At 45.9% G+C, this 26,928-nt stretch overlaps 1 protein-coding gene across 1 annotated transcript in view; it reads right to left on the bottom strand.

The window, feature by feature from the left end:
* Positions 1–778: 778 nt before the first annotated feature.
* Positions 779–26,928, bottom strand: part of LOC122464275 — a 32,141-nt gene continuing 5,991 nt past the window's right edge. Inside the window, exons 4-9 of the mRNA XM_043538820.1 lie at positions 23,295–23,818; positions 20,746–20,831; positions 20,102–20,242; positions 19,328–19,399; positions 14,438–14,558; positions 779–851 (exon numbers count right to left, since the gene is read on the bottom strand). Of these exons, the coding sequence (XP_043394755.1) occupies positions 779–851; positions 14,438–14,558; positions 19,328–19,399; positions 20,102–20,242; positions 20,746–20,831; positions 23,295–23,818 (1,017 nt within the window). The remainder of the gene's footprint in view (positions 852–14,437; positions 14,559–19,327; positions 19,400–20,101; positions 20,243–20,745; positions 20,832–23,294; positions 23,819–26,928) is intronic.

Raw genomic sequence — 26,928 nt, 5'->3', positions numbered from 1 at the left:
ACTATTTCCTAGGCAAATGCAGTCCATGCTCTCGGCTTATATAAATCCAGATCAAACTGGATTAATTAAGGATAGACAAATGTCAGACAATATGCAGAGAGTACTTGAAATCATCCATAATGCCAGATTAAAAAAAATCAATATCTTTTGTTATAACTAAGGCTAAGATTTTGTCAAATATTTTAGTAAAAGTCATGGACAGGTCACGGGCAATAAACAAAAATTCAGACACCCCTGACCAGTCCCTGACTTTTACTAAAAATATCCCTGACAAAATGGGGAGGCGGGTTCAGCTCAGCACCCACTGCTGCTGGGGATCCTGGGTCCTTTACCGCTGCAATGAGTGGGAGCTCCGGGGTCTCCACCACAGGGCAGCTGAGCAGCTCTGGAGGGTGAGTGACAGCTGAGCAGCTCTGGAGGGCCCTCGCCACCCACAGAGCATGGAGCTCAGGGTGGTTCCCTGCCACCTGGGGCAAGTGGGAGCTCCAGGATCCCTGCCACCCATGAGTTCCCCCGCCACTGGAGAGTCCCCATGCTGTTCCCCCTCTACCCCATGGAGAACAGAAAATGTCACAGAGGTCAATGGATTCCATGACTTTCATGACATAATTGTAACTTAGTTATCACCAGGCACAGAGAAAGTCTTTGATAGAGTAAAATGGACCTGTTTAAACTTCCTTCCCATGGACTTTGGCCCTCAGTTCATTAAATGCTGTTTACTCCAGCCCAAAAGCAACTATTACACAGACAGACTAGGCAGGCATATCCAATGTTTTCTCTACTGTTTGCACTGGCCATGGAGCCTTTTCTGCAGAGGATAAGGAACAACAAATCCATCGTAGGAATAAAATCTGCAGGTACACATCAGAAAAAACAGTATTTTAGTACTGCTTATCTTAGTAACTGTTGTTCTTTGAGATTTGTTGTGCACATATACATTCCACTAACGGTGTATATGCGCCCAGTGCACTCAAGTCAGAGACTTCTGCCAGCAGTACCGCTAGGCAGCACATGTACCCCGCTCTCCTCGTGCTCTTACATGAGGATATAAAAGGGGTATCTCCCCAGCCTCTCCCTCTGTTTTCGCACCGCTGTTCGTAGTATCCAAAGTGTCAGGAAGTGGGGAGGATTGTGGAATGTATATGTGCACAACACATCTCAAAGAACAACAGTTACTGTAAGGTAAGTAACCAGTATTTCTCCTCTGAGTGACTGTGCACATATTAGGGCTGTAAAGCGATTTAAAAAAATGAATCGTGCTTAAACGCGCTGTTAAATAATAGAAATACCATTTATTTAAACATTTTCAAATATATTGATTTAAATTACAACACAAAATACAAAGTGTACAGTGCGCACTTAATCTTTTTATTACAAATATTTGCACTGTAGAAAACAAAAGAAATCGTATTTTTCAATACACCTAATACAAGTACTGTAATGCAATCTCTTTATCATGAAAGTTAAACGTACAAATGTAGAATTATGTACAAAAAAATAACTGAAATAAAAAAAACAATGTACAACTTTAGAGCCTATAAGTCCACTCAGTCCTACTTCTTGTTCAGCCAATTGCTCAGACAAACAAGCTTGGTTTCAATTTGCAGAAGGTAATTGTGACATTCTGTACCTCGGGGTAACACCCCCAGTGTTCATCCTTATATGATTGTGTAGTATCTAATGCAAAGGTGTCTTCGGAAGGCCCATGATGTACTGAGCATTGTTGTTATGGTAATGTTATAGTAATCGTTGTTATAGTAATGTCATAGGCTGTAATTTCATGTATATAGTTATGAGGCTGAAAATGTGTCCTCATGGCTTAAAGCAAGTCCAGGCAAAAACTTTCCAGAAGCAGAGGGGCAGTTCGCACCTCATCAGGGCGTGTATGGGACAAACCCAGCACAGCCTCACAGGAATAAAGAACACTGGCCTTGGCAACAACAAAGGATCTGTTAGACCCTCAAGTGAATCACCCCCCTTCCTTTGGTCAGTTTGGGACTGCGATGAGGTAAATGCTCATCTGACTCTGAAGGGGGGTGGGAGCCAAGAGGGAAGAAAGAACATGATAAAAGGGAGAGACTTTGCCATGCTCTTCCTCTCTCTTCTACCTACATCTACAGACACCACACCAAGCAAAAGAAGCACTAATCAAAGGGGAGAGCCTGACTGGAGGGCAACCAGCCAGCCTGTGGTGAGAAGCATCAAAGCCCTGGTCTATACTATGGGGTTAGGTTGAATTTAACTGCGTTAGGTCTATTTAAAAATGAATGTGTCTACACAACCAACCCCATTCCATAGACCTAAAAGGCTCTAAAAATCAACAGCTATACTCCTCCCCGGCAAGGGGAGTAGTGCTAAACTCGATCTTGCTGGGTCGAATTTGGGGTAGTGCAGACGCAAGTCGACGGTATTGGCCTCCAGGAGCTATCCCAGAGTGCTCCAATGTGACCACTCTGGACAGCACTTTCAACTCTGATGCACTAGCCAGGTACACAGGAAAAGCCACAGGAAATTTTGAATTTCATTTCCTGTTTGGTCAGTGTGGCGAGCTCAGCAGGACAGGTGACCATGCAGTCCCACCACAATCACAAATGAGCTCCAGAATGGACCGAAAGGGAGACACTGGATCTGATTGTTGTATGGGGAGAAGAAACTGTGCAGGCAGAACTCCGATCAAAAAGAAGAAATGCTTATATATATGTATATATATATATATGCCAAAATCGCACAGGGCATGATGGACAGAAGCTACAACAGGGACACACAGCAGCGCCACGTGAAAGTCAAGGAGCTCAGGCAAGCCTACCAAAAGACAAAGGAGGCAAACAGTCACTCCGGGTCAGAGCCCCATACATGCTGCTTCTATGATCAGCTGCATGCCATTCTAGGTGGGGACCCCACCACTACCCCACCAGTGTCCATGGACACCTGCGGGGGGGGGGGGGAGTCTCACGTAACAGAGAGAAGGATTTTGTGGATGAAGAAGAGGAGGAGAAGAATGAGAGCAGGCAAGCGGTGAATCCGTTCTCCCCAGCAGCCAGGACCTTTTCATCACCTCCCTTTTCATCACCTTTTCAATACCCTCCTAAGGCGGGATCCCCGACCCTGAAGCCGGAGAAGGCACCTCTGGTGAGTGGTCATTTGTAACTACAGTACAGGGTTTAAAAGCAATAGTGTTTAATGTTTGATTTGTCCTGAAGAATTGGGATGCATTCACGGCCAGTACAGCTACTGGAAAAGTCTGTTAACGTGTCTGGGGATGGAGCAGGAATCCTCCAGGGACATCTCCATGAAGCTCTCCTGGAGGTACTCTGAAAGCCTTTGCAGAAGGTTTCTGGGAGGGCTGCCTTATTTCGTCCTCCACGGTAGGACACTTTACCACTCCAAGCCAGTAGCAAGTAGTCTGGAATCATTGCAGCACAAAGCATGGCAGTGAATGGTCCTAGGTTTTGGTTGCATTCAAGCAACATTCGGTCTTTATCTTTCTGTGTTAGCCTCCGGAGAGTGATATCATTCATGGTCACCTGGTTGAAATGGGGGAATTTTTGTAAGGGAACAGTAAAAGGACCCCGTTCATGCTGGGTTGTTTGCATTTGGCTAAAAGGGATCATCCTGGAGAATAGCCACGCGGAGTGGGAGGGGTAAAGGGATCATCCCAGAGAATAGCCAAACGGTGGGGTGGGGGGAGGTGTGTGCTGCACATCCACCCGAAAACCACAGCCCCTCCTTTTAAAGGTGAAACCCAACCGGCATTGCTTGCTATGGGAAAGGATGGTGCTGCAGTTTGAAACCATTCCCACATGTTATGAAGGCATAAGAAGCCAACCCCATGTACCAAAAGGCTTACCATGGCTGCCTGGAAACCAAATTCTGTTGTCCAGCCGTTTGTGATGTGTCACCATAGCGGCAGGCACTCAATATGAAAGGCAAAATGCGACCTTGTACCTAAAGCACATGTGCTGTCTGCTGTGAATTGCTTGATTCACTGTGAAACAGTCTCCCTTCTGCTCTCAGAAATGTATCATCTTAAATTTTACTCTCCCTTTTTATCTCCCCCAGGTGCAAATGTTTCTATGCTCCCCCAATCATCTCCGTCCCTGAGGTTATCGCAGATTAGAAGGCGAAAAAAACCACACTCGCAATGACATGTTTTCTGAGCTCATGCAGTCCTCCCACACTGATAGGGCACAGCTTAATGCCTGGAGGCATTCAGTGACAGAGGCCAGGAAAGCATTAAGTGAGTGCAAAGAGCAGAGGCAGGAGGCGATGCTGAGGCTAATGGGGGAGCAAACTGACATGATGAAGCATCTGTTGGAGCTGCAGGAAAGTCAACAAGAGCACAGACCCCCGCTGCATCCATTGTATAACTGCCTGCCCTCCTCCCCAAGTTCCATATCCTCCTCACCCAGACGCCCAAGAAGGCAGGTTGGAGGAGGCTCCAGGCACCCAGCCACTCCATTCCAGAGGATGGCCGAAGCAACAGAAGGCTGTCATTCAAACAGTTTTGATTTGTAGTGTGGCTACAATAAGCAATGTGGTCTTGTCCTTCCCTCCTCCCGCACCCCACCCCACCTGGGCTACCTTGTCAGTTATCTCACTTTTTTTTTTTAATTAATAAAGAAAGAATGCATGGTTTCAAAACAATAGTTACTTTATTTCCTTTGCCAGCTGTGATCGAAGGGGGAGGGTGGCTGTCTTTCAGGGAATTAAAATCAACGAAGGGGGCAGGTTTGCAGCAAGGAGAAACACACACAACTGTCACACCGTAGCCTGGCCAGTCATGAAACTGGTTTTCAAAGCCTCTCTGATGCGCAGCGCTCCTAGCTGTGCTCTTCTAATCGCCCTGGTGTCTGGCTGCTCCAAATCGGCCACCAGGCGACTTGCCTCAACCTCCCACCCCACCATAAATGTCTCCCCCTTACTCTCACAGATATTATGGAGCACACAGCAAGCATCAATAACAATGGGAATGTTGGTTGCGCTGAGGTCTTACCTAGTCAGCAAACAGCGCCAGCGAGCTTTTAAACGTCCAAAGGCACATTCTACCACCATTCTGCACTTGCTCAGCCTATAGTTGAACTGCTCCTTACCGCTGTCCAGGCTGCCTGTGTATGGCTTCATGAGCCACGGGAGCAAGGGATAGGCTGGGTCCCCAAGGATAACTATTGGCATTTCAACATCCTCAATGGTAATTTTCTGATCTGGGAAGTAAGTCCCTTCTTGCAACTTCTCCAACAGCCCTGAGTTCTAAAGATGTGAGCGTCATGCACCTTTCCCGGCCATCCCACGGTGAAACGTCCCTTGTGATCCACCAGTGCTTGCAGCACCATTGAGAAGTGCCCCTTGCAGTTTACATACTGGTTGGCAAGGTGGTCCAGTGCCAAGATAGGGATATGTGTTCCGTCTATCGCCCCACCACAGTTAGGGAACCCCACTGCAGCAAAGCCATCCAGTATGACCTGCACATTTCCCAGAGTCACTACCCTTGATAGCAGAACATCAGTGATTGCATTGGCTACTTGGATCACAGCAGTCCCCACAGTAGACTTGCCCACTCCAAATTGATTCCCGACTGACCTATAGCAGTCAGGCGTTGCAAGCTTCCACAGGGCTATTGCCACTCACTTCTCAAATGTCAGGGCAGCTCTCATCTTGATATTCCTGTGCTTCAGGGTAGGGGAAAGCAACTCACAAAGTTCAAGGAAAGTGGCCTTATGCATGCAAAAGTTTTGCAGCCACTGTGAATCATCCCATACCTGCAACACTATGCGGTCCCACCAGTCTGTGCTTGTTTGCTGGGCCCAGAATCAGCGTTCCACTGTATCAACCAGCCCCACTGCTGCCATAATGTCCCAATTGCCACAGCCCGTGCTTCCAGGAATGTCTGTGTCCATCTCCTCATCACAATCGTCCTCGTGCTGGCGTCTCTTTAGCCCGGTTCTGCACATACTCCAGGATAATGCGTGAGGTGTTTACAATGCTCACAACAGCAGCAGTGAGCTGAGCGGGCTCCATGCTTGCCGTGGTATGGCGTTTGCACAGGTAACCCAGGAAAAAAGGTGTGAAACGATTGTCTGATGTTGCTTTCACGGAGGGAGGGCGGGAGGGGAGACTGATAACATGTACTCAAAACTACCTGCAACAATGTTTTTGCCCCATCAGGCACTGGAAGCTTAACCCAGAATTCCAGTGGGCAGCGGAGACTACGGGAACTGTGGGATAGCTACCCACAGGTCACTGCTCCATAAGTCGATGCTAGCCACAGTATTGAGGACATACTCCAGCAACTTAATGCGCTTAGTGCGGACATACACAATCGACTATATAAAATCAATTTCTAAAAATCGACTTCTATAAAATTGACCTAATTTCATAGTGTAGACATAGCCTAAGTTTGTAAGGGCGCTGAAAGTGTTAAGGTCAGCTTAGAATGCATTTTGCTTTTATTTCATTTGACCAAATCTGACTTGTTATGCTTAGATTTTAGGTGATTATAAGTCAATCTTTGTAGTTAATAAATCTATTTGTTTATTCTACCTGAAGCAGTGCGTTTGGTTTGAAGCGCATCAGAGACTCCCCTTGGGATAACAAGCCTGGTACATATCTATTTCTTTGTTAAACTGACAAACTCATACAAGCTTGCAGTGTCTAGCAGGCATAACTGGACACTGCAAGACGGAGGTTCCTAGGGTTGTGTCTGGGATCGGAGATATTGGCTAGTGTCATTTCAGTTGCACAATCCAAGGAGCAGCTTACATGCCAGAGGCTGTGCGTGAACGGCCCAGGAGTGGGGGGCCTCTCAGAGCAAAACAGGGTCAGGCTGGCTCCCAGAGTCAAGGATTGGAATGACCTAGCAGATCACCAGTCCAGCCAACACCAGAGGGGAACATCACAGTGGCGCAGCAAGCAGGGTGTATGTGCAGCTTGTTACTCCAAGTGGAGTTCACACTTTAAGCACTGGTATTTGTGATTTTAAGTGCAGTGGCTAAGAACAGTCAGGAGGAGATCACAGTTTTGTTATTTTCTCTTTGCTTATTTCGGGAAAGGGAAGTAGGATCAGAAAAACAGGAAAATAAGTGAAAGCAGTGAAGCGAAGTTGGAGCTTTTTAGGCTGCAGGTTCCAGTTAAAGAGAGGGAGCACCAGAGATTATTGCAACTGAAAGAACTGGGGATAAAGGAAAAAGAGGGAGAGAGAGAAGAAAAAGAGGCAGCCAGAGAGGCAGCACACTGAAGGGCCACAGAAGAAAAAGAGAGAGAGAGAGAGAGCGAGCGCGAAAACATCCACTGGACCTGCTAGAGAAGCAGAACCAGAACCTCAACAACTCCCATCACTCCAAAAATCCACATATAGGAACACTTATTGTCCTGCATACAGTGAAGAGGATGATATTGCTGAATATCTGACTATTTTCGAAAGGCTGTGTGCAATACATGAAATCCCTGATAAGAGAGTTCCTACCCTGATTGTGAAATTTACTGGTAAAGCTCGAAATGTATTCAATGGAATGCCTATTGAAGATGCTTTAGACTACTGTAAATGTAAAGATATTGTTTTGCAAAGTTTTCAGATTACTCATGAAACATATAGAGTTAAATTTAGGAATCTTAAGGATATTGGTATGAGTAATGGGGAATATGTAAACAAAATGAAAGATTTGTTAGGAAAATGGGTGAGGGTAAAGAGGTGGCAAGTTTTGAGGGAATTTTGGATCTTGTTGCTCAAGAGCATTTTCTAAGCATACGTAAGGAGGATGTAAAGCAGTGTCTATGGGACAAAGATGGAAAGTCTGTGGATGAGATGGCTTTTTTAGCTGATGCCTTCGAACGGAACCAGGCGTCTATTGAGGGCAAGCCGCAGAAAGAGGGGTTTAAAATTGGTGGAAAGGGAAGATCCCATTTTGTCCCTGGGAAGAGAGAAGGGGACTGGGAGCCTAAACATTCTCTTACCCAAAAACATTCCTCTAACCCTCATCCCAAATCTCCTGTAAAAGCAGAAGAGCCCAAAAGGTGCTATCAGTGTAATTCCACTGATCACCTAAGGAATAAATGCCCTGTGCTAGGAGGAGGCAGGCAACCAATAGCTCATGTCTGCAAAGGAGTCCCATTTTTGTCCCCACAACTGACTGACTCTGGTGCCAGATGCCTCTACCAAAGGTTGGGGGGCCCATTTTCGTGAACTTCAGACTCAACCCTCTGGTCACCTCAGGTTTCCTTCCATATAAATGTGTTAGAACTCAGAGCTATTTCTTGGACCTGTGAGACACACAAGCCCTCCTTCAAAAACTAGGTGGTACAAGTTCACATACAACACCATGACCATGTACAATCTGAACAAACAGGTGCACGGTCATCTCCATTGTGTCAAGAAGTTGTTTTCCTTTGGAATGTATGCCTTCATCACAATGTTTCTTTCCCTGAAAGCTTTTCACCTTGTGGGAGTGAGAAATACCCTAACAGGTTCTCTCAGCAGAGTTTTCACAGACCATCATGAGTGGTCAATCAGGAAAGACAATCTCCATTGGGTTTTCACCTCTGGGAGTACCCAGTAATAAACTTATTTGCAAGCTACTTCAATAACAAATGTCAGAGATTTTGTTCCAGGTCTGCTCACAGTCTGGCTCCATCACAAGTGCTTTGTGGTCTGGTATACCTCCTCCATGCGTTTCCTCCAATTCCTCTCATCCTGGGTAGTCAGGAAATTTCAACAGGACAAGGCATCCCTGATCCTCATTGCAACAACATGGCCACATCATTATTAATTCACTGATCTTCATTGTCTGTGCACCAATATCCATGCACTGATAACTCTGACTAGTTTCAGCTCTTCTGTCTCAGAGTCAAGGCAAGTCTCTGCATCTGAACCTCAAGTCTCTCCACCTGACTGTGTGGATGATCTGTGGTTGAAAACTCCTGAGAAATCATGTTCCCGTGAGGTCCAGGCCATCCTGATGAGCAACAGAAAGGTCTCCACTAGAACCACATATGCGGTGTTGCCTCTAGACAGAATCCTTCTAGCTGTATTTGTACTAATAGTGCCAAAATGCTTGTATTAGGATTAGGATTCCATCCTGCTAAGCTGTGTACAAGCTCAAGGCAAAATTCACGGTTTCACTGTTTCCCTTGTACAATTGGTCAGTCAGTCGGCCTGTTTACGTTGGTCATTCACACAGCAACAAGGAAGAGAAACTTTTGTAAAATATATGAAAATATGATTGTAAAACAATCATTTTCAGAGCAACTCAGAAAAAAACTGAACTACTTATAACTCATTTTCTGAAATAGTCTAGATTCCTAGTTGTTTGAGAGTTTTGTCATTACGGTGAAATAAACATGAGTCCCTCAAGTTACACCTTTAAATACCTTTTAGGCACTGAAAATACATCCCCTTATTTAGGGGCTTAAATATAGACTTGGGCAACAAAGTTAGGCACCCAAATTTGAAAATTTTGTGCTCAGTGAGACTTGTCAAAAAGCCCCAAAAAACACCACCGTAAGAAGTCTGTCACCACCAAGAAGAGAATCCAGACATTCTAACTCCCAGGCTTGCTGGTCTTTAACTACAGTACTATATCTTTTCATACTGCTGGGGGAATTCTCCGCCAAAAAATTAAACATTCTGCAAAATTTGTGCATATTTTGTCAAAACAATGCAATACAATCACACCAGTTTCACTTATTTTGGTAATTTATTTAATCTACCATACAGGGGGAAAAAAATCACAACTGTTCATCATTTCCTAAACACATGAAAGTTTAGTTACAAATACTTGATAACCAATACCCTGCATTCCAGTTATAATCCTGGATTTTCATTTAAATTAAATTACAGAACACCAAACACCAAAATAAAAGTAAAGTAGAATATAAATCATACAGTTTTGTTAATCATTGTCCTGCATTTTTTTAATGGGCAAACAAAATAGATCCTGAGCTGTAATCGAACCTCACTGCGACGCTCTGGCACAGGAAAAAAGCAAGAAAGCATATATATCTTCCTAGATCTTCCTAGAAGGCTCCTTTACACCACTCTCGCAATGTAAAGGAGCCTTAAAGCTTTTTTGCTTTTTAGGCTCCTGGGGCAATTGACTAAGGATGGGAACAATTAACTGACAATGGGAACATTAGCAACCTGCCTATTTAGTTATTACATTTCTGCTCTGCCTCAGGGGACGGAGCCTGCCTCACAAAGCCCTACCCCTCCAAGCGGAAGGGTGGGGGGAGGGGCACTCGCTCTTTTGCACACAAGCATGTGCCCAGCCCCACCTCCTTAACGCCGAGCCCCTCTACCCCGGAGTGATTTAAGTCTCTGCTGGCTGCTGCAGGCAGATGTGCCCCAGGCTGCCGGAGGAGGGGCTTGTGTTCCTCACAGATTTCTCCCCCGAAGAAAAATGGGGGAGCAAAGAAAAGAAATCTATGGATGGTATAAATTCTAAGCCCCCACAGGGGCGCAGAATTCCCCCAGGAGTACTTTTCATAATGATCATTCTGAGAGGAGAAATCTGACTGGCTGACAAAGAGTTCATTGTGCGGTGATACTATACGAGGGTCAGCAACTATTTCTAGATGCAGTGATCAGTCATTTCACACCTGGACCAAAGACAAATACAGTACATGTAAAAGGAATTGGCAATTTTCACTGTCATTAGAAAATGGCTGCCACTGACACTATTTAGCTTAATTAGGGAAAATCTATTATACTCCACACAGGTGTCGAATTTCCAAAGTGCTGGGGGGTGCTCAACCCCCAGCTCTGGCCTAGACCTCACCCCCACTGCACCCCTTCCCCCAAAGCCCTAGCCCGCCCTGCCCCTCCTCTTCCCGCCACTGCTTCACCTGCGCCCTGCCTCTTCCCACCCAGTTCCGCCCCCTCGCCCGAGCTTGCCGCAAACTTGCTCCTCTCCCCTCCCTCCCAGCCTCATACACACTGTGAAACAGCTGCCCGCGGTGGGTGAAAGGCACTGGGAGGGAGTGGGAGGTGCTGATCCATGGGGCCCGCTGGCAGGCAGGAGGCACTAGGGGGGTAAGGAGGAGCTGATACGGGGGCTGCCGGTGCATGCTCAGCACCCACCATTTTTTTCCCATGGGTGCTCCAGTCCCAGAGCACCCATGGAGTCTGAGCCTATGGTACTCCCAGCCCCACCTATTATTAAGATTGCCCAACACTTCCCATTGTAAGACTCTGTTTTCAGTTTCTTATAACTTTACCAAACTTCAACTGTTCAGGCTGACAATTTCCATGTTAAGTGTCTCACTCACACTGACTCTGGGGAAATTTTCAGCCAAAACCATTCATCTGTTTCAGAGAACAAGGTTAGGGGAAAATATATTATTTCTGAACATTACAAAAAAATCTTGTGACCTGTTCTTTGGAAAGTTCTACTACTTCCATACTTTGGAGCAGGGACATGAAGTTTGGCAGGGGGTGGCTTTTGTTTCAGGGATGTGCTATTCATCAACCTCATGAAATTCTGTTCAATTTTTGTGAAGTTATAAGTCTTTGAAAAAAAAAATCACAGTTCCCCCATGCTCAGTAAAGGCTTGCTAGAGCTTAACAGCTAAAATCATCAGCTTCCATCCTCACTGAGCATCCTTGAGCCTCTGACAGTTCTCAGGGCTGACCAGACTGCAAATGTACCATCCCCTCTCACCTCCAACATGTGCCAGGACTGCACATGTGCCATCCGCTGGGCCCTAGCTATTCTGGGGCCCTATACAGCCCGGCCCCCATGGGGGGTGAGAGGCCCAGGCCTCCACAGGGGGTTGGGGGGCTGGCCCCAGGCCTCCGTGGGGGGGTGGGGCTGGCTTGAGGGGAAGGGGGGAACCGTCCTCCAGCTCTCACCAGCAGCGCAGCTGGGGCCAGGTCGCTGCACTTCCCACTGCTGGTGAGTGCAGGCCCGGCGCTGCTGCAGTCCTCAGGGGCAGGAAGAGGCAGGGCTGGGGCGGAGCAGGGCAGGGGCTTTGGGGAAGGGGTAGAGTGGGGGTAGGACTGGAGAGGAGCAGGGTGGGAAGAAGCGGGGCTGGGGCAGTGCAGGGGCTGGGGCTATGGGGAAAAGGCGGAGCAGGGGCTGGAACAGAACGCACCTGCGTACAGCACAAGGAAATTTGGTGCCCCTAATTTCCTGGTGCCCTATGCAGCTGCATACTTTGCGTATGGGTAGGGACAGCCCTGGCCATCCCCCTAGAGCAACTGATCATGCTTTCCAGCCCTGGGTTATAGGGATGAAGCCAGACTTCCTTGTACTGGCTCCTCCAGGCTGGGATAGGGCCAGACACAGGAAGTGAATGCAGGGAGCTTTTCTGGCACCCTGGCAGCAGGGGGAAAAGTAGCCGTCTGATTGTAATGCAGAGGGAACAACAGCTGAACCTAGGGCATTGCAGGACACCAGGAGGGGAGTAGATTGGGACAAGGAGTCTGAGGGCAGAGCATGGGATTAGAACAGAAGTGGGCAAACTACGGCCCGCGGCACTGTCCTGCCTGGCCCCTGAGCTCCTGGCCCGGGAGGCTCACCCCCGGCTCCTCCCCCTCCCACGCAGCCATGCTGCCGCGCTGAGCGGCATAGTAAGGGGGTGGCGGCGGCGGCGCACACGGCCGTGAAAAACTTGGGTAGGAGGTTCTGGGGGGCAGTCAGGGGACAGGGAGTGGTTAGGGGCGGGAGGTTCCGGGGGGCAGTCAGGGGACAGGGGGCGGTTGGATGAGGCAGAGGTTCTGGGGGGTTGGATAGGGTGTGGGAGTCCCAGGAGCCTGTCAGGGGGCAGGGGTGTGGATAGGTCGAGGCAGTCAGGGACAAGGAGCAGGGGGGGTTGGATGGGTCAGGGGTTCTGAGGGGGACAGTCAGGGGGCAGGAAGTGGGAGGGGGCAAATAGGGGGCGGGGGACAGGCTTTTTTGGGGGCACAGGCTTCCCTACCCGGCCCTCCATACAGTTTCGCACCCCGATGTGGCCCTCAGGCCAAAAAGTTTGACCACCCTTGGATTAGAGGCTGGCACGGGGGCAGGGATTGGGACTGACTGGGCAAGGAGACTAGATCTGGGAGCAGGGTTGGGGTGAAGGTAGGTTAAGAATGGCTGTATAAGGAGACTAGGCAGTGTCGGGAGACTGGGACTTGAATGAGGAGCCAGTGGTGGGGTAGAGACAGGAATGGGACAGAGAAGGTTGGAGTGAGTGGGGCAGAAGAGGTCAAGCTTGAAGGGAGAAGGTAGAAGAGGCTATGATCAACAAAGCACACTTGTCTCCAGAGGCTGGAATAGAACCCAAGTTCCTTGAGTTTCACCATTCCTCTACTGTCAGCAAATACCTGTGAAAGCCACTGGCTAAGTGTCCCATTCCCATCTAGTACTGGTCCACACAGAGGATAACAACCTTACTGTCATCAGCTACTCTGTTAATTCACATGGCAGAGGTCTGTGCAGTGTATCTAAAAGTTCCAACCCTGCTGGTGACCCATGTGGGTGTCAATATGATTCCACATGATGGGATTTCTGATTTTTCAGTTTGCCTTTTTAAAAAACCTGGATGATTATATGCAAAAAGCCACTTTAAAAATTATCACGTCTTAACTTAAAAAATTATCAAAGTTGAGAACTCAAAAAGGTAGTAAATGCCAAAATTAAGGTTGCCTGTGAAACCCCTGGTGCATATGCATGATGATATAGCCTTTATTTACACAATCACATACCAATTTTTCCAAGCTTTTGAGAGAATGAATGAGTTCCCACAATCTTACAATCCCCACCTTATTTGTTTCAGAAGTTGGAAGGTGTGCAGAGAATGGGGCAGGGGATTGCAGGAAGAGAGAGTACATTTACATGGTTATGATAATTGAATGCCACCCTGGAGAATTGGGTCCCACAGCAACCAGTTAATGGCTCTATGCTACTTAATATTTTTATCAATGATCTGAAAGAAAACAAAATGACACAAAGATTGGGGGAGTGGTAAATAACGAAGAGGACAGATCAGTTGGTAAATTGGACACAAGCAAACAATATGCATTTTAATACAGCCAAATGTAAAGTTATACATGTAGGAACAAAGAATATAGACCACAATTACAGGATGGGAGACTATGAAAAAGACCTAAGCGTTATGATGGATAATCAGCTGAACATGAGCTCCCAGTGCAATGCTGTAGCCATAAGGCCTAATGCAACCTTGGAGAACCACCAGAGAAACACAAAATGGACCTAAGATGAACTCTAAAACAGCTATTTTAACAGTATAACCTCAGTACTGCACTTCAATTTTAGCACATCTCTTGGTTTGAAACCCAAGACCTGGGGCAGAAGTGAGCTTGTACTGTTACCAATTGAGTAATCCCGACACTAGTACAAGAAAATAGATGACAGTGCACAGCAAAGGATCATCAGAATGCTTTAAGTTAATACTAACTCTATATTTGTGTACCATTTATTAAGAATAGGTTTGCACTGCCACTCACCTTACAACTTCCCTCTCTGATTTCATCGGCAGAGCTGACGTCTCCACTAGCTTTGTGAGAACTTCAAAGAAGAGAGTCTCTACGCTAGAAGGGTCACGTATTATGCTCTCTTTGGGCCGAACTGAGGAGAAAATACAGAAGATCAGTTTAAAGGGCATACCACAGACTATCTCCACCGTAAACATTTCACCCAAAGAGGTATATTAAAACAAAATTTAATATTATCCAGAAGTTTAATTAACATAAACCAAAGAATGTTACACTGCCTGGGTGCCAATTGCCAAAGAAGATGCAAATTCTAGAAGTTTTCCTGAAAGGAAAAAGAAAAATTATTTTGGCAGTCTGGTTGAATTGCTGGCTTGGAAGTCTTAGACTTGTCTGATGAACTAAAAAACTGTATGTTTACAGTATTTAAGTTTTCCCTTCCAAGGTCTGAAGAGAAGGTCAGGTCCGGGTGTGACACTGCACCCCATATTCTTCACAGTGATGTGATTATGATAGGATTATGACATAATTATGATGTATTTTATGCAAGGTAAGTCATGTGAGGTGTCACTGGAAAAGTTAATTTGATTCATATGATTATCCTATTTGTATGCATGTATCATTTTTGTATCTGAAGCTATGAATACTGACTATGTACCTGTATTTCAAATGTAGTTACACCTGTTAGCAGGGCCGTCCCTAGGGGGGTGCGGGGCCAGGGACAACCCACAGCCCCAATCCGGCCCAGGCCCCACCCTCACTCCACCCCTTCCCCCAGACCTCCACCCTGCCTCTTCCTGCCCCTGCTCCACCCCCAATTCCACCCCTTCCCCCAAACCCCCTCCCCTGAGCAACGCCAGGAGCAAGCAGAGCAGAGTGGGCTGGGCCCCCCGCTAACTCCCCAGGACCCCACTTCCCAAGGTGCAGGGCCTCCCAAAGCGCAGGGCTTGGGGCGGTTGCCCCGGTCCGTCCTATGGACAGGACAGCTCTGCCTGTCACACCCACTAGACAAGATACTTACAGTCTAGATAGTGGGTGGGGAAGGGCCTATTCACGGTAATGGGCCATTGGGGGGAAAAAAAAGAAAAGAAAAAAAAAAAAGGCCTTAGGACAGGGGTGGCCAACCTGTGGCTCCAGAGCCACATGAGGCTCTTCAAAAATTAATATGTGGCTCCTTGTATAGGCACCGACTCTGGGGCTGGAGCTGCAGGCACCAACTTTCCAATGTGCCAGGGGGTGCTCACTGCTCAACACCTGGCTCTGCCAGAGGCTCTGCCCCAACCCCTTCCCATGCCCTTCCCTGAGCCTACTATGCCCTTGCTCCTCCCCATCCCCCTTTGAGCCTCCTGCATGCCTCGAAACAGCTGATCAGGAGGTGCGGGAAGGGCTGGGGAGGTGCTCATTGGTGGGCCTGCTGGTGGGCAGGAGGCGCTGGGAGAGAAGGGGAGCCGATGGGGGCTGCTGACGTATTACTGCGGCTCTTTGGCAATGTACACTGGTAAATTCTGGCTCCTTCTCTGGCTCAGGTTGGCCACCCCTGCCTTAGGAGAAGCTTATCTCCCACCTGGGAAGCCTTCCTGAGAACGCTACAGACAGCCTCCAAGTAATGGCTGCTATGATGCTACAAGGACATGATGATGACCACATGATGCTGGACTCCATCTTGAGATGTCAGTATTTTTCCCACAGACTGGTCTGGAAACGAAGCTTTGAAAAGAAAAGGGTTCCTGCCATATGCAAAAACTATGTAAGGGAAGGAGCGTCATCATCTGGTGTTCTTCACTCCCCACCCAAGAAGACTCCTGGAAACATCTGAGGAACAAAGATTGAACTGGGGGAAGTGCTGGACCTAGGCGAAAGGGATTTCTAGCCTGTGAATGAAACACCTGGGGATTCCAAGCTGTAAAGCAAGTGCAGCTTGCCCCTTAAGAATCTGCAGCCTTCCTGTATCATCTCTTAGGGTGAGAAGCTGCATTCATATCCAATCTATTTAGTATATTAAGTTTAGTTTGAGTTGTTTGTTTATTTGCTAGGTAATCTGCTTTGATCTGTTTGCTATCACTTAAAATCTATCTTTTGTCATTAATAAACTTGTTTTTGCTTTACCTAAACCAGTGAGTTGGAGTGAAGTGTGTGGGAATCATAACTCAAGGGCAAAGGGTGTTTCATATTTCTCTCCACATTGAGGGAGGGGGCAAATTTTATGAGCTTATGCTGTTCCCCGTGCAACACAAGATGGTAGAATTTTGGGTTTAAATTCTGGAGGGGGTGCACACCTGGGGAGCTGGGAGTTGCCTTAACTGTAGCCTTCCAATGCAGGGGCTGGTCAGAGAGTTTGCATGTAACTGCAACTGGGTGTGTCCCTACCTGTATGTATGCTGGTGAAAGTGCAGCCTGGAGGACTCTGCAGCTTGTCACAGCAGTACAGTGTGAGGAGGAGCCCAGGCTGGTGGGTCGAGGGCTCAGTGGTATCCCAGTTCCAGGTGGCACCCCAGGGGGAACTCGTCACACCGGGCTCTAACCTTACAACAGGAAACTAGCCTCACTTCAGAGCACATTATTATGAGAAAAACCCATTTTTGTTATGGAAAAGGTTATTGTTTACAATTCCAAATAATTTATGTGCAGCATTCCTGTATACACATAAGTTCCGTTATAGTAATTTCTCTTTTTGCTGTTATTTCTTAAAGCCTGGTTCAACTTCCCTTTCTTATTTTTGTAAATTTGTATGTAGTCCATTACTAGTATTAGACTCAGTAAATACATATAATATTTTAATCTGTTTTCTCCTGCCTTGTGAAGGCTTCTTTATTTTAAAGATACAGAGAGGGAAAGAGTACCGCATGACTACCTTTGAAGCATGCTACTCAATATTCAAAGAGGGATCCAATGAGAATACCATTCTTGGTTAAATTGAACACTTAAAATACAGATTAATTTGGTGGCAGCAAAATCCTAGGCAATATAGAAGTAGAAAGAAATGCACAAGTATTTCCCCTTAACTTCTTATTTCCATTCTTTTAAGGTTTGGGTGGATGAAGTTATCCTGCCATAATCTTAACGGACACTAATGTAGTTTTCATTTGATAACCTCCTGGGTTTTTTATATAGTTCTAGTGTTCCTTAAAGCATAGCTTCCCAGTGTCAGGGAGAAGATTGTCCCTGCCTGGGGATCAGACAGAAACTATACTGCTGAAGTTGCTCCTTACTATGTTGACTCTTCTGAAGAGTGTGGGAGGCCTCAAAATCTTTGTCTATACTGCATTTTATCTTCACTTAAAAAGTTACACTTAAAAAGTTACAGAAAGTACATCAAGAGCAATTCTTCACATTTTAGCAAGTGGTGACAAACTGTTGTCTGGAGGGAACTTTCATGAAGTAGTCTGTATCACCACCCACTTCCTCAAACACTCAGTAGATTCTTATGGACTTCTGGAAATTGGATACAGTCAGGAGCAACTGCAGCAGCAGGGTGTGTGCCTGCATCATATCAGCAGGTCTGTGTGTTGTGCTCCCCCCTTCTCTCCCATCAGTATGAAGGATGCATCTCAACCTACAAATATGTCAAATGTGGGACATCTGCAAGTGCAATAGACACCATCAGAGTTAATATTGGGGGATCGAAACAATGACCTCTCAGCTAAAAGACTGACAGGTTTCAGAGTAGCAGTCGTGTTAGTCTGTATTTGCAAAAAGAAAAGGAGTACTAGTGGCACCTTAGAGACTAACCAATTTATTTGAGTGTAAGCTTTCGTGAGCTACAGATCACTTCATCGGATGCATTCAGTGGAAAATACAGTGAGCAGATTTATATACACACAGAACATGAAAAAATGGGTGTTATCATACACACTGTAAGGAGAGTGATCACTTAAGATGAGCTATTATCAGCGGGGGGGGGGGGGGGGAACCTTTTGTAGAGATAATCAGGGTGGGCCATTTCCAGCAGTTAACAGGAATGTCTGAGGAAAAGTGGGGGGCGGAGGGGGGGGAATAAACATGGGGAAATAGTTTTACTTTGTGTAATGACCCATCCACTCCCAGTCTCTATTCAAGCCTAAAGTTAAAAGACTGAGTCTTTATAGCTTGTGCTAAAGAGAATCAGGCTCTCATGCTGAGAGCTGTCACACACACATCCTCTGCAGACTGGGCACAAAAAGGGGACACTTAACGCACACTGACAGGTGAATTATACAAATAAGTGGGTGACAAATGACTGAAATGTGAAAGTATTTTTGGAAATTCACACCAGAATATTCTAGATTATCACAATTTTTAAGTACAAAACTTGTTCTAAAAAGAGGTCTTTTCAGTGTGGGAATCACATGCAACCGTAACATCTCCCCACACAGGTGAGTAACAAGGTCTGAATCCCTTGACCTCCTGACATTAGCTGTTCATAGGTTCTCCTTGACATGCTAGTAGTCTCTCACTATATCTCACTCGTCCTTTCAGATTCTTGGGTTGGAGCTACTAGGAACCACTTGGTCTGGCTCCCAAGAACTTGACACCAAGATGAGCCAGCAGAATAGTTCTCTCTCTCTCTCTGTGCAGGGCCCTAGAACTCAACGTTCTGTCAAACTTACCTTACAACAATTAAAAGTTTTCAAGCTATGAACTGTATTCTCTGAATCCTAACCTATATCACTGGATTGTCAAGATGCCAGTTTCCTATTTGACTGCTGACTAAAATTTTATATTATCTTAAAGACAAGTTTTTTTATATTACTGACTTATTAGTATTTAGAATATTCTTTATATTACTCTGAAGATTTCCTTTTATATCAATATCAGTTTCTCTAATCCACAATCTCAATTCTTCTCCCATTATCAATGAGAGTTTTGCCAGTAGAAAAAAGGAAGAAGGATCAGATTTTTTCCTTTCTTTCACTGTACAGTTCTTACCCATAGATTGAGCAAAGCGCTGGTCATCTGTCAGAACGGTTACAAAGTCTGTGAAATTCACCTGCCCATCACCTGCCAGATAAAGGACAGTTCAGCCATGGAGAAAATAAAAGACACGATAGACTATATAAAGTAATAAAACCATCAATTAGAAAATATCATCTATATTAATATGGATTTATTTTAGTTTTCTTCCACCCTTACAATGGATTTTAGCATCTCTAATTTGAATAAAAATCAAATTATTTAACCAGGTGCCTAGTTATAGAGACACAACCAATCTGATATTCCATAAACAGAAAATATCAGCAGACACTCCAGAAAAAATAGAAAAAAGAGCATGGGGACAGGAAAAATGAAAGCTAAATAGATATAGAATGGGTTCTACTCAGTTTGGGATTACGTTTTAGTATCACATATGCAAACATGGGGCCTGATCCTTACAAGTGCTCAGCATGTCTCCAGACCAGGTCTATTATTATTAATTATTATTTGAATGACTGTAGTGCCTAGAAGTCTTAGTTATGGACCAGGACCCCATTGTGCCTTGTACAATCACAGAACAAAAGACAGTCTCTGCCCCTCAAGGGACTTACAATCTACAATCTGTGTTCTCACACGCACAAACCCATGCCATCCCAAGTATCTCACACTGACACATGCACACATGTATTCACATGCATACAAGCACATGCTCTGCCACGTTGTCCACAATACTAACTATGCACACACATGCTCCACCAATAAATACGTATTGCTATTCTGAAACCATACCATCAATATCAGCACGATTCAGTGCCTCACAGATTTCTTGATGGGTTACATTAATCCCCACCCTGTGCAAAATCAGCTTCAGGCCACGCATCTTAATGCTACCCTCTGTGCTGCTGAAAACCTTGAAGACATCTTTGAATGCTGCAAACATATGTAAAGCACAGCAAGTTAGTCAGATTTTTTGTGTGTCCACTGCAATGAAACAACAAGTTTATGTACTGTACTTTCTGAAACAAATGGCTACTATTAACATTGTCTCTATCTACTCTCTAGCACCAGCCACCTTTTTGTCCCTTTCCAAAAATCTATTTAGGGTGCAAGGGCCTTCTCCATTATAGTCATCTGGTCCTGCCCTCCTGCATCTATCTGCATAATTGATTCTCCTTCTCACTTTAAACTAAAACTTCTTTCCTTTCTTGACTATATCTCAATTCCTTTCTTACTCTATTATTTTTTATTTTAAAATATTTTAAAAGCCTTTTATTTTGATTTGTAAAGCAATGTGTGATACACTTGCTCATTTTCATTCCATTACTACTAGTAACAGCCCCTTTAAATCACCAATGCAAAACAATTTTTAAAACCACGAATTTACATGCCTGAAGACTGAGCTGAAGAAGTGAGTCAAGGAGGTTCTACATTACCTGCTATTTGCTTTTGAGTCAAGGGTTCCTCACGCGCTCCTGGAATATCCAGAAGACTGACGAGACCAGACAGATTTCTGCTCCTGCTGCAAGGACACATATTTAACAACATGACTTCTCCTCGCTGTCTTCCCATCCATGGACAGACCTAGCCCTACCCAGCTTATTAGATCTAGTAAGATCACAGTCCAAGATGACAATATTAGTTCAGTATGTTAATTAGAACAGTTCTAATTTGGTATCATTATTTTTAAATCTGTCTCTTTGGCACAGAGCTTTCAGGACTTCCATAGTGGTGCTAGAGCCATGAAAGGGACATGGAGTCTTGATGGGGGAACCACATATCTAGCATTAGTCACTATGTATTTGTGTGGCTGCCCACATATACGTAAGCAGAGTCTGAATGAGCTCTCCCCCGACATCTAGCGGTGAGCTGTGGAAAAAGACGTAAAACTGATCTCAATTGCATGGACACACCCACCCTGCCTAGGTGCTCAGCATGATGGGATTGCTTGCCCAAATAATCACTTGTGGCTGGTGTTGGGTCCCCAGTCTCCTTGTTATTGGGGCAGGAGTAACAAAGGATTGTTATCCTTTTTGTGTTAACTGAGGGTAGCAGAATTGTACCTGGCATACCCCAATGAAGCGATTCAGCCTCAACTGAATGGCACTCGCTAGGCAAGGGACATGGGTTCCAAAGCCCAATGAGTTGAGAGAGGTGGGGACAGGTACTTGTACCTGTTCGTGTGGGCCCTGTTTAAGGGTCCTAGGCACCATTGGATCCTTCCTCTCTCCACAGCATAATAAAAGAGCTAATTTAGACTCATTGGATAGTCTTGTTACACACTGCAGAGCTTAAATCACGGATACCTAGGTCTAAGGCCTTGGCTACACTTGTGAGTTACAGCGTAATAAAGGAGCCCCGGGCGCGCTAGCTGACTACCCATCCACACTGGCAAGGCACGTAGAGTGCTCTGACTCTGCGGCTACAGCACTGCTGGTACTCCACCTTGGCAAGTGGAATAACGTTTGCTGCGCCCCACTGGAGGGCCGCGGTGCCAGTGTGAATGAGGTGTTGCATTACTGCACTCTGATTGAACATCCCATAATCCCCTTAAGTGGCTAATCTTGTAATTGTTTTGAACTCACTGTATGAATGCGGATATGCCCTTCAAAGCTCCGTTTCTGACAGCTGGCTGCTTATCTGCTCCGGGACAAAGGAACCATTACTGAGGAATGCTGCTTGCTTTGAGTGAGTAAGAGAGAGGCAGGGGAGGGGAGGGGGCATCTGCTGCCGTCTGAACTTACAAGACAGCATGCTGACACACACTCAGCCCCCCAAAAACCCATTCTCTCTCCCCCCACATACACACAACACACTCCCTGTCACACTCCACCCCAGCCCCTGCATTTGAAAAGCATGTTGCAGGCACTTGTATGCTGGGATAGCTATCACAATGCATTGCTCTTTGTGGCGTTGCAAGAGCTGCTAATGTGGCCATGCCAGTGCGCTTCCAGCTGAGTGTGAAAACACTCTGCAGCGTTTTCCTTGTTGCGGTCTCCGAAGGATGGTTTAACTCCCAGCGCTCTGAAACTGCAAGTGTAGCCATGCCCTTGGTATTAGACTTACTTTGGGAGAGTGTCTTTATTGCAAGAGACTGCCCAGTGTGCACCAGCAGTGAGGCTCCCCCACTAACAGCTGAAACCACTGAGAGCTGTGTTAAGTGTGTGTATGGGGGGCCCTGATGACATCTTGGTGAGTGTCAGTCGGGCAGCTGGCAGAGAGGCGTGGCAATCGGCCATTGGCGCAACAAGCAAGTGCCCGAGCAGTGCAGCGTGTAAGGTGCCTCCTTAATTCCCCAACCCCGCCTTCCACACAGGGTGGGAGGTGAACTCTGCAGATGAACCTCTGAACTCTGGGGCTGCACTGGCCAAGGACAGCAACTGTGAGTAGGGTACAGAGAAGGGACAGGCAGGTTAAAGGGACTTTTGGGTTGCTGGACTTAAGACCCTGAGGGGAAAAGGACACTGCCCAACTTACTTGGGGGTGGGTCTTTTGCTCATGGTTTGTGTTTTTGAACCCTAGTTGCAGTGTTTTCCCAAATTAATGCTGAGTTAATTCCCTCCTTTTATTAAAAGGTTTTGCTACACTCAGACTCTGTGCTTGCAAGAGGGGAAGTATTGCCTCTTAAAAGAGCCCAGGGGTGGTGTGTAATTGTCCCAGGTCACTGGATGGGGGCTCAAGCCGGTTTTGTGTTGTATTGTTGAAAAGGAACCCCTAGACACTGAACCTGGCCCTTGTTGCTGCTGGCTCTACCTGGCAGAAGGGTTTTATATAAAGGATTGGTCCTAAATAATTTAAAACAGAATATATGGCTAACAAATGTTTTCCTACATAGCTGGATGAATGGTAAAAGTATGTCACAACTAGAAACATCAAAACTGGCCAGAGATATATTAAACTCTAAATACCTGATTAAAAAAATACAGAGGAAGCTCATCTGCTAAAACAAGAAATCTATATAGCAGGTCAGGCTTTTTCTACTCACTTCTTTGTTGGTACATTCAACCCAGTATCTATCGAGAGTGACGTTTTCTCTGCATCTCTTATGTCCAGATCTGAGACGTGAACCTCAGTTTCAATATCCAATAGGGATGGAAGCTTCTGTTCCCCTAGTATTTCAAGATCTGAGGATTGCACTAGTGCCTCAGTTTTTAAGAATGTCAGAGGCTCTTCCACTGATGTTTCAAGATGTGAAGATTGCTCCTGAATCTCAAAATGTAACAGAGACAAAAATTCTAGTTCCCCTTCTTCCACCAGCTCTTTCTTCTCCTCTTCTTCCTCCTCCTCCCCACACAGTATGTCAGGATTTGAGCTTTGTACATGGGCTTCAGTTTTTAATGAGGACAGAGGATCCTTCTCCACTGTTAGTATTTCAAGATTTGGGGTTTGCACATGATCCTTAGTATGTACTGGAAATTTAGGATCCTCCGCCTCCTGAAGAGACAGCAGAGCAACAGACACTTGAATCTCCACTTCCTCCTTGACTTGTCTGTCTGCTTTTTCATAGTGCTGTAATAAAGAACAAAAACTCACCATAATTATGGCCATCTACTCTCCAAAATTAAAATTATACTCCTTAGCCAAGAAAACTGCTGTCTCAACACAGCACCCAGTATAAACCTTCATCATGAGCCAAGTAACACTCTCCTTAGGCAGACTGCTCACTCAGCTGCTGCTACTTTATGTGGGCAACAGCTTGCCCCTGGCAAAAGTAAGGCCAAGTAAGGCCAAGAATATCCCAGAGGCAAAGATGTGGTTATGACCTAACGTCACAGGTTGGTGCAGAACATCTGCTGACTAATCTTAATATAGCAGACACAGAATGAACCACTTATGGCCCTCCTTACAAAAAGATGCAGAACAATGACAGAAACAGGACTAGATGCAACTAGTATATTTTGTGCATACATTCCACTTACATACAGTTACTACTGCACATAAGCTGTTCAACTGCACTCCTGCAACACAATCTAAAAGGACATTTGGAAAAATAGTAGTTCTGTTGGAGATCTGAGAGTCATAGCCAAAGGCATAATAATATATAGAAATTATACAGATATATATAGTTTTAAAATATAAAATTAGACTGTGATGCATTATTAATTACGTGACTTGTGTGCATGGTTCTTTTCCACCAACCAAGATAGGGTCCCTGCCCTGAGAAGTTTTACAACAGCCATCACAAATACATCATCAGTACATCTATGATAAATTAAGTACATTAATTCAACTAAAGAGACAGTCACCTAAAAAAAAAAAAATCACATTTGTCTGAATTGTTTTTTCAAGTTAACACGAAAGACGAATATACCTAAAAGAGGTTAGAAAAAAATATTTTCTTTATTTTTCAGTCTGTTCACTTTGTGAACTTGAGGGCTGTGTGTGTGTGAGGTCAGCAGGTTTCCCTTGTTTGTTCCCTTTCAGAGGAGAGAGAGGCATTTCTAAGTATAGAGGAATGTGTGACTAAAATCACAGGAAGATTCAATGGCAGGTGTAGCAAAGGGAACAAGTTTTAACTCATTTTTCTGTATTGACTTGATTTCCGTTAATTAAATATTATAGAGAATAATAATAATATAATGTAACACAGCAGTGTCTTCCAGTTTTAACAAACAATACCGAACCATAAAAAGCTTTGATAATATAGACCTCATTCCAATTAGTAAACTGTTTCTCCTTCAAGCCCTTCCACAACTCTGCCCGTTATCACTGACCCAAACCCTTTTCCCCTGCTAGAGAAGCCTCTCTCACTGCTCCCTTAGTATATTTTCCACACTGTCATCAAGTTATACTCTTCCTCCTCTCAATTCCTTCCTCAGAAATCCCACTTCTCCTCATAATTCTTAACTGATTACTGATGTCAACAATATTGTCACCAATCCATTCCCTATTTTTGTTTTAAAAAGATACTTTAAGAAAAAACTTTTGCCTGAGTTGCCCTAGTATATTTTGTAATATCAGTCTATTATTCTATAAGCTGTGTCACAGGGTATGCTTAGTTTTCAGAGGAGCAGCCGTGGTAGCCTGTATCCGCAAAAAGAAAAGGAGGACTTGTGGCACCTTAGAGACTAAATTTGTTAGTCTCTAAGGTGCCACAAGTCCTCCTTTTCTCTTAGCTTTTAAGAGGGTTAAGGAACACCCTAACCTGTGCCAGGTTTAGCCCATCCTCCCACTGAGAAGGAAATGACTCAGGGTGCACAAGACAGGAGATGTGACTAGAAACCAGGCCTGTTGGGAAATATAAGGGCTGCCTAAGTTCAATCCAACCATAGGCACCCATGGAGAAAAAATGGTGGGTGCTGAACACCCACCGGCAGCCCCCCATCAGCACCTCTTCCTCCCCCCAGGTGCCTCCTGTCCACTTGCAGGCCCCGCCAATCAGCACCTCCCCCTCCCTCCCCACGCCTTCCGCCCACCACAGTCAGCTGTTTCACAGCACGCAGGAGGCTCTGGGGGGGAGGAGGGAGAAGCAAGGATGCGGCGTACTTGAGCGAGGGGTGGAATGGGGCGGGAAGAGGTGGGGTGGGGGTGGATGGAGACAGGTGGGGGTGAGGCTTTGCAGGAGGGGGTGGAATGGGGGCGGGGCTTGGGGCAGATCCGGGGGTCGAGAACCCCCCGGCACATTGTAAATTATGAATCCAACAGATGTTTGGTAAGAGAGCAGGTGATAACTCTCCAGAGCTCCTAGGCAGAAGGCCTGTTCCAGAGACTTCAGGACGCATTACCTTGCTGGATGAGAATCCACAACTCGGAGGACTGCAAAGAAGAGGAACCCCTGATAAAGGACTGGGAAGACTTTTGAGCCAAGAGAGAAGACTACATGGTTGCTGAAGCCCATTATAAACTAAAAGGACTGGCTTAGCCAACGAACGAGGGCTGGAAGCTTTTCTGACAATTTTATAGTATTAAATCACATCAAGAAGGGGAGCCATATTACGAAAACACCAATTGTGTTATCCTTGTATACAAATTTTAAAGAGTTCTTTAAAATGTCCCTTCACATTTCAAAAGCATTTATTTTTCATAGCATAATATATACACTTAAAACAAAAAAGAACAAATTGAGAGATCCGAATTAACAGATGCTCAGCTGTCTCCATTGCATAATTTTCCCTTCTCAGGTCCTCAGAGGACCAGTATTGGGTGTACAATAGCGATGGGCCGACACTGGGAAGGGGCCCATTATGGACCCGTCTAACCCACCCACATGACCGGGTCTGGCCCCTCACACGGGCCAGTCCAGTGCCTAGGCCTTGCTCTGTAAGTGGCTCCCAGCCAGCAGGTCCTGCTTCGCCTGTAGGGGGCTTGCCACCCAGCAGCCAAGCTCTGCCATGAAGGCTGCCAGTGCAGGGCTGGTGGGTGTTTCTGCCCTGGGTGGGCTCTTGGGAGTCATGTCCCGGGGTCTGCCCTTCTCTCCAGTGCAGCGCCTAGCAGTCTGCTGCCTGCCACCTGTGGGGCCTTACCCACCTCCCCAGGGCCGAGCTGCCTGGGTCCGGTGCACAGGCTGGTCTGGTCTCTGCCGGGGGAAGTGGAAGAGAGGGATGCAGAGCAGGGGGCTTGGCCAGCCCCACCAGGCAATTGGGTTCTGGGGGAGCCTCGCCCAGACAGGCCCCACTCCC

The sequence above is a fragment of the Chelonia mydas genome, chromosome 2 (assembly GCF_015237465.2).
Source record: "Chelonia mydas isolate rCheMyd1 chromosome 2, rCheMyd1.pri.v2, whole genome shotgun sequence".
Lineage (NCBI taxonomy): Eukaryota > Metazoa > Chordata > Testudines > Cheloniidae > Chelonia > Chelonia mydas.
This window is presented reverse-complemented; position numbering and strand designations above follow the sequence as displayed.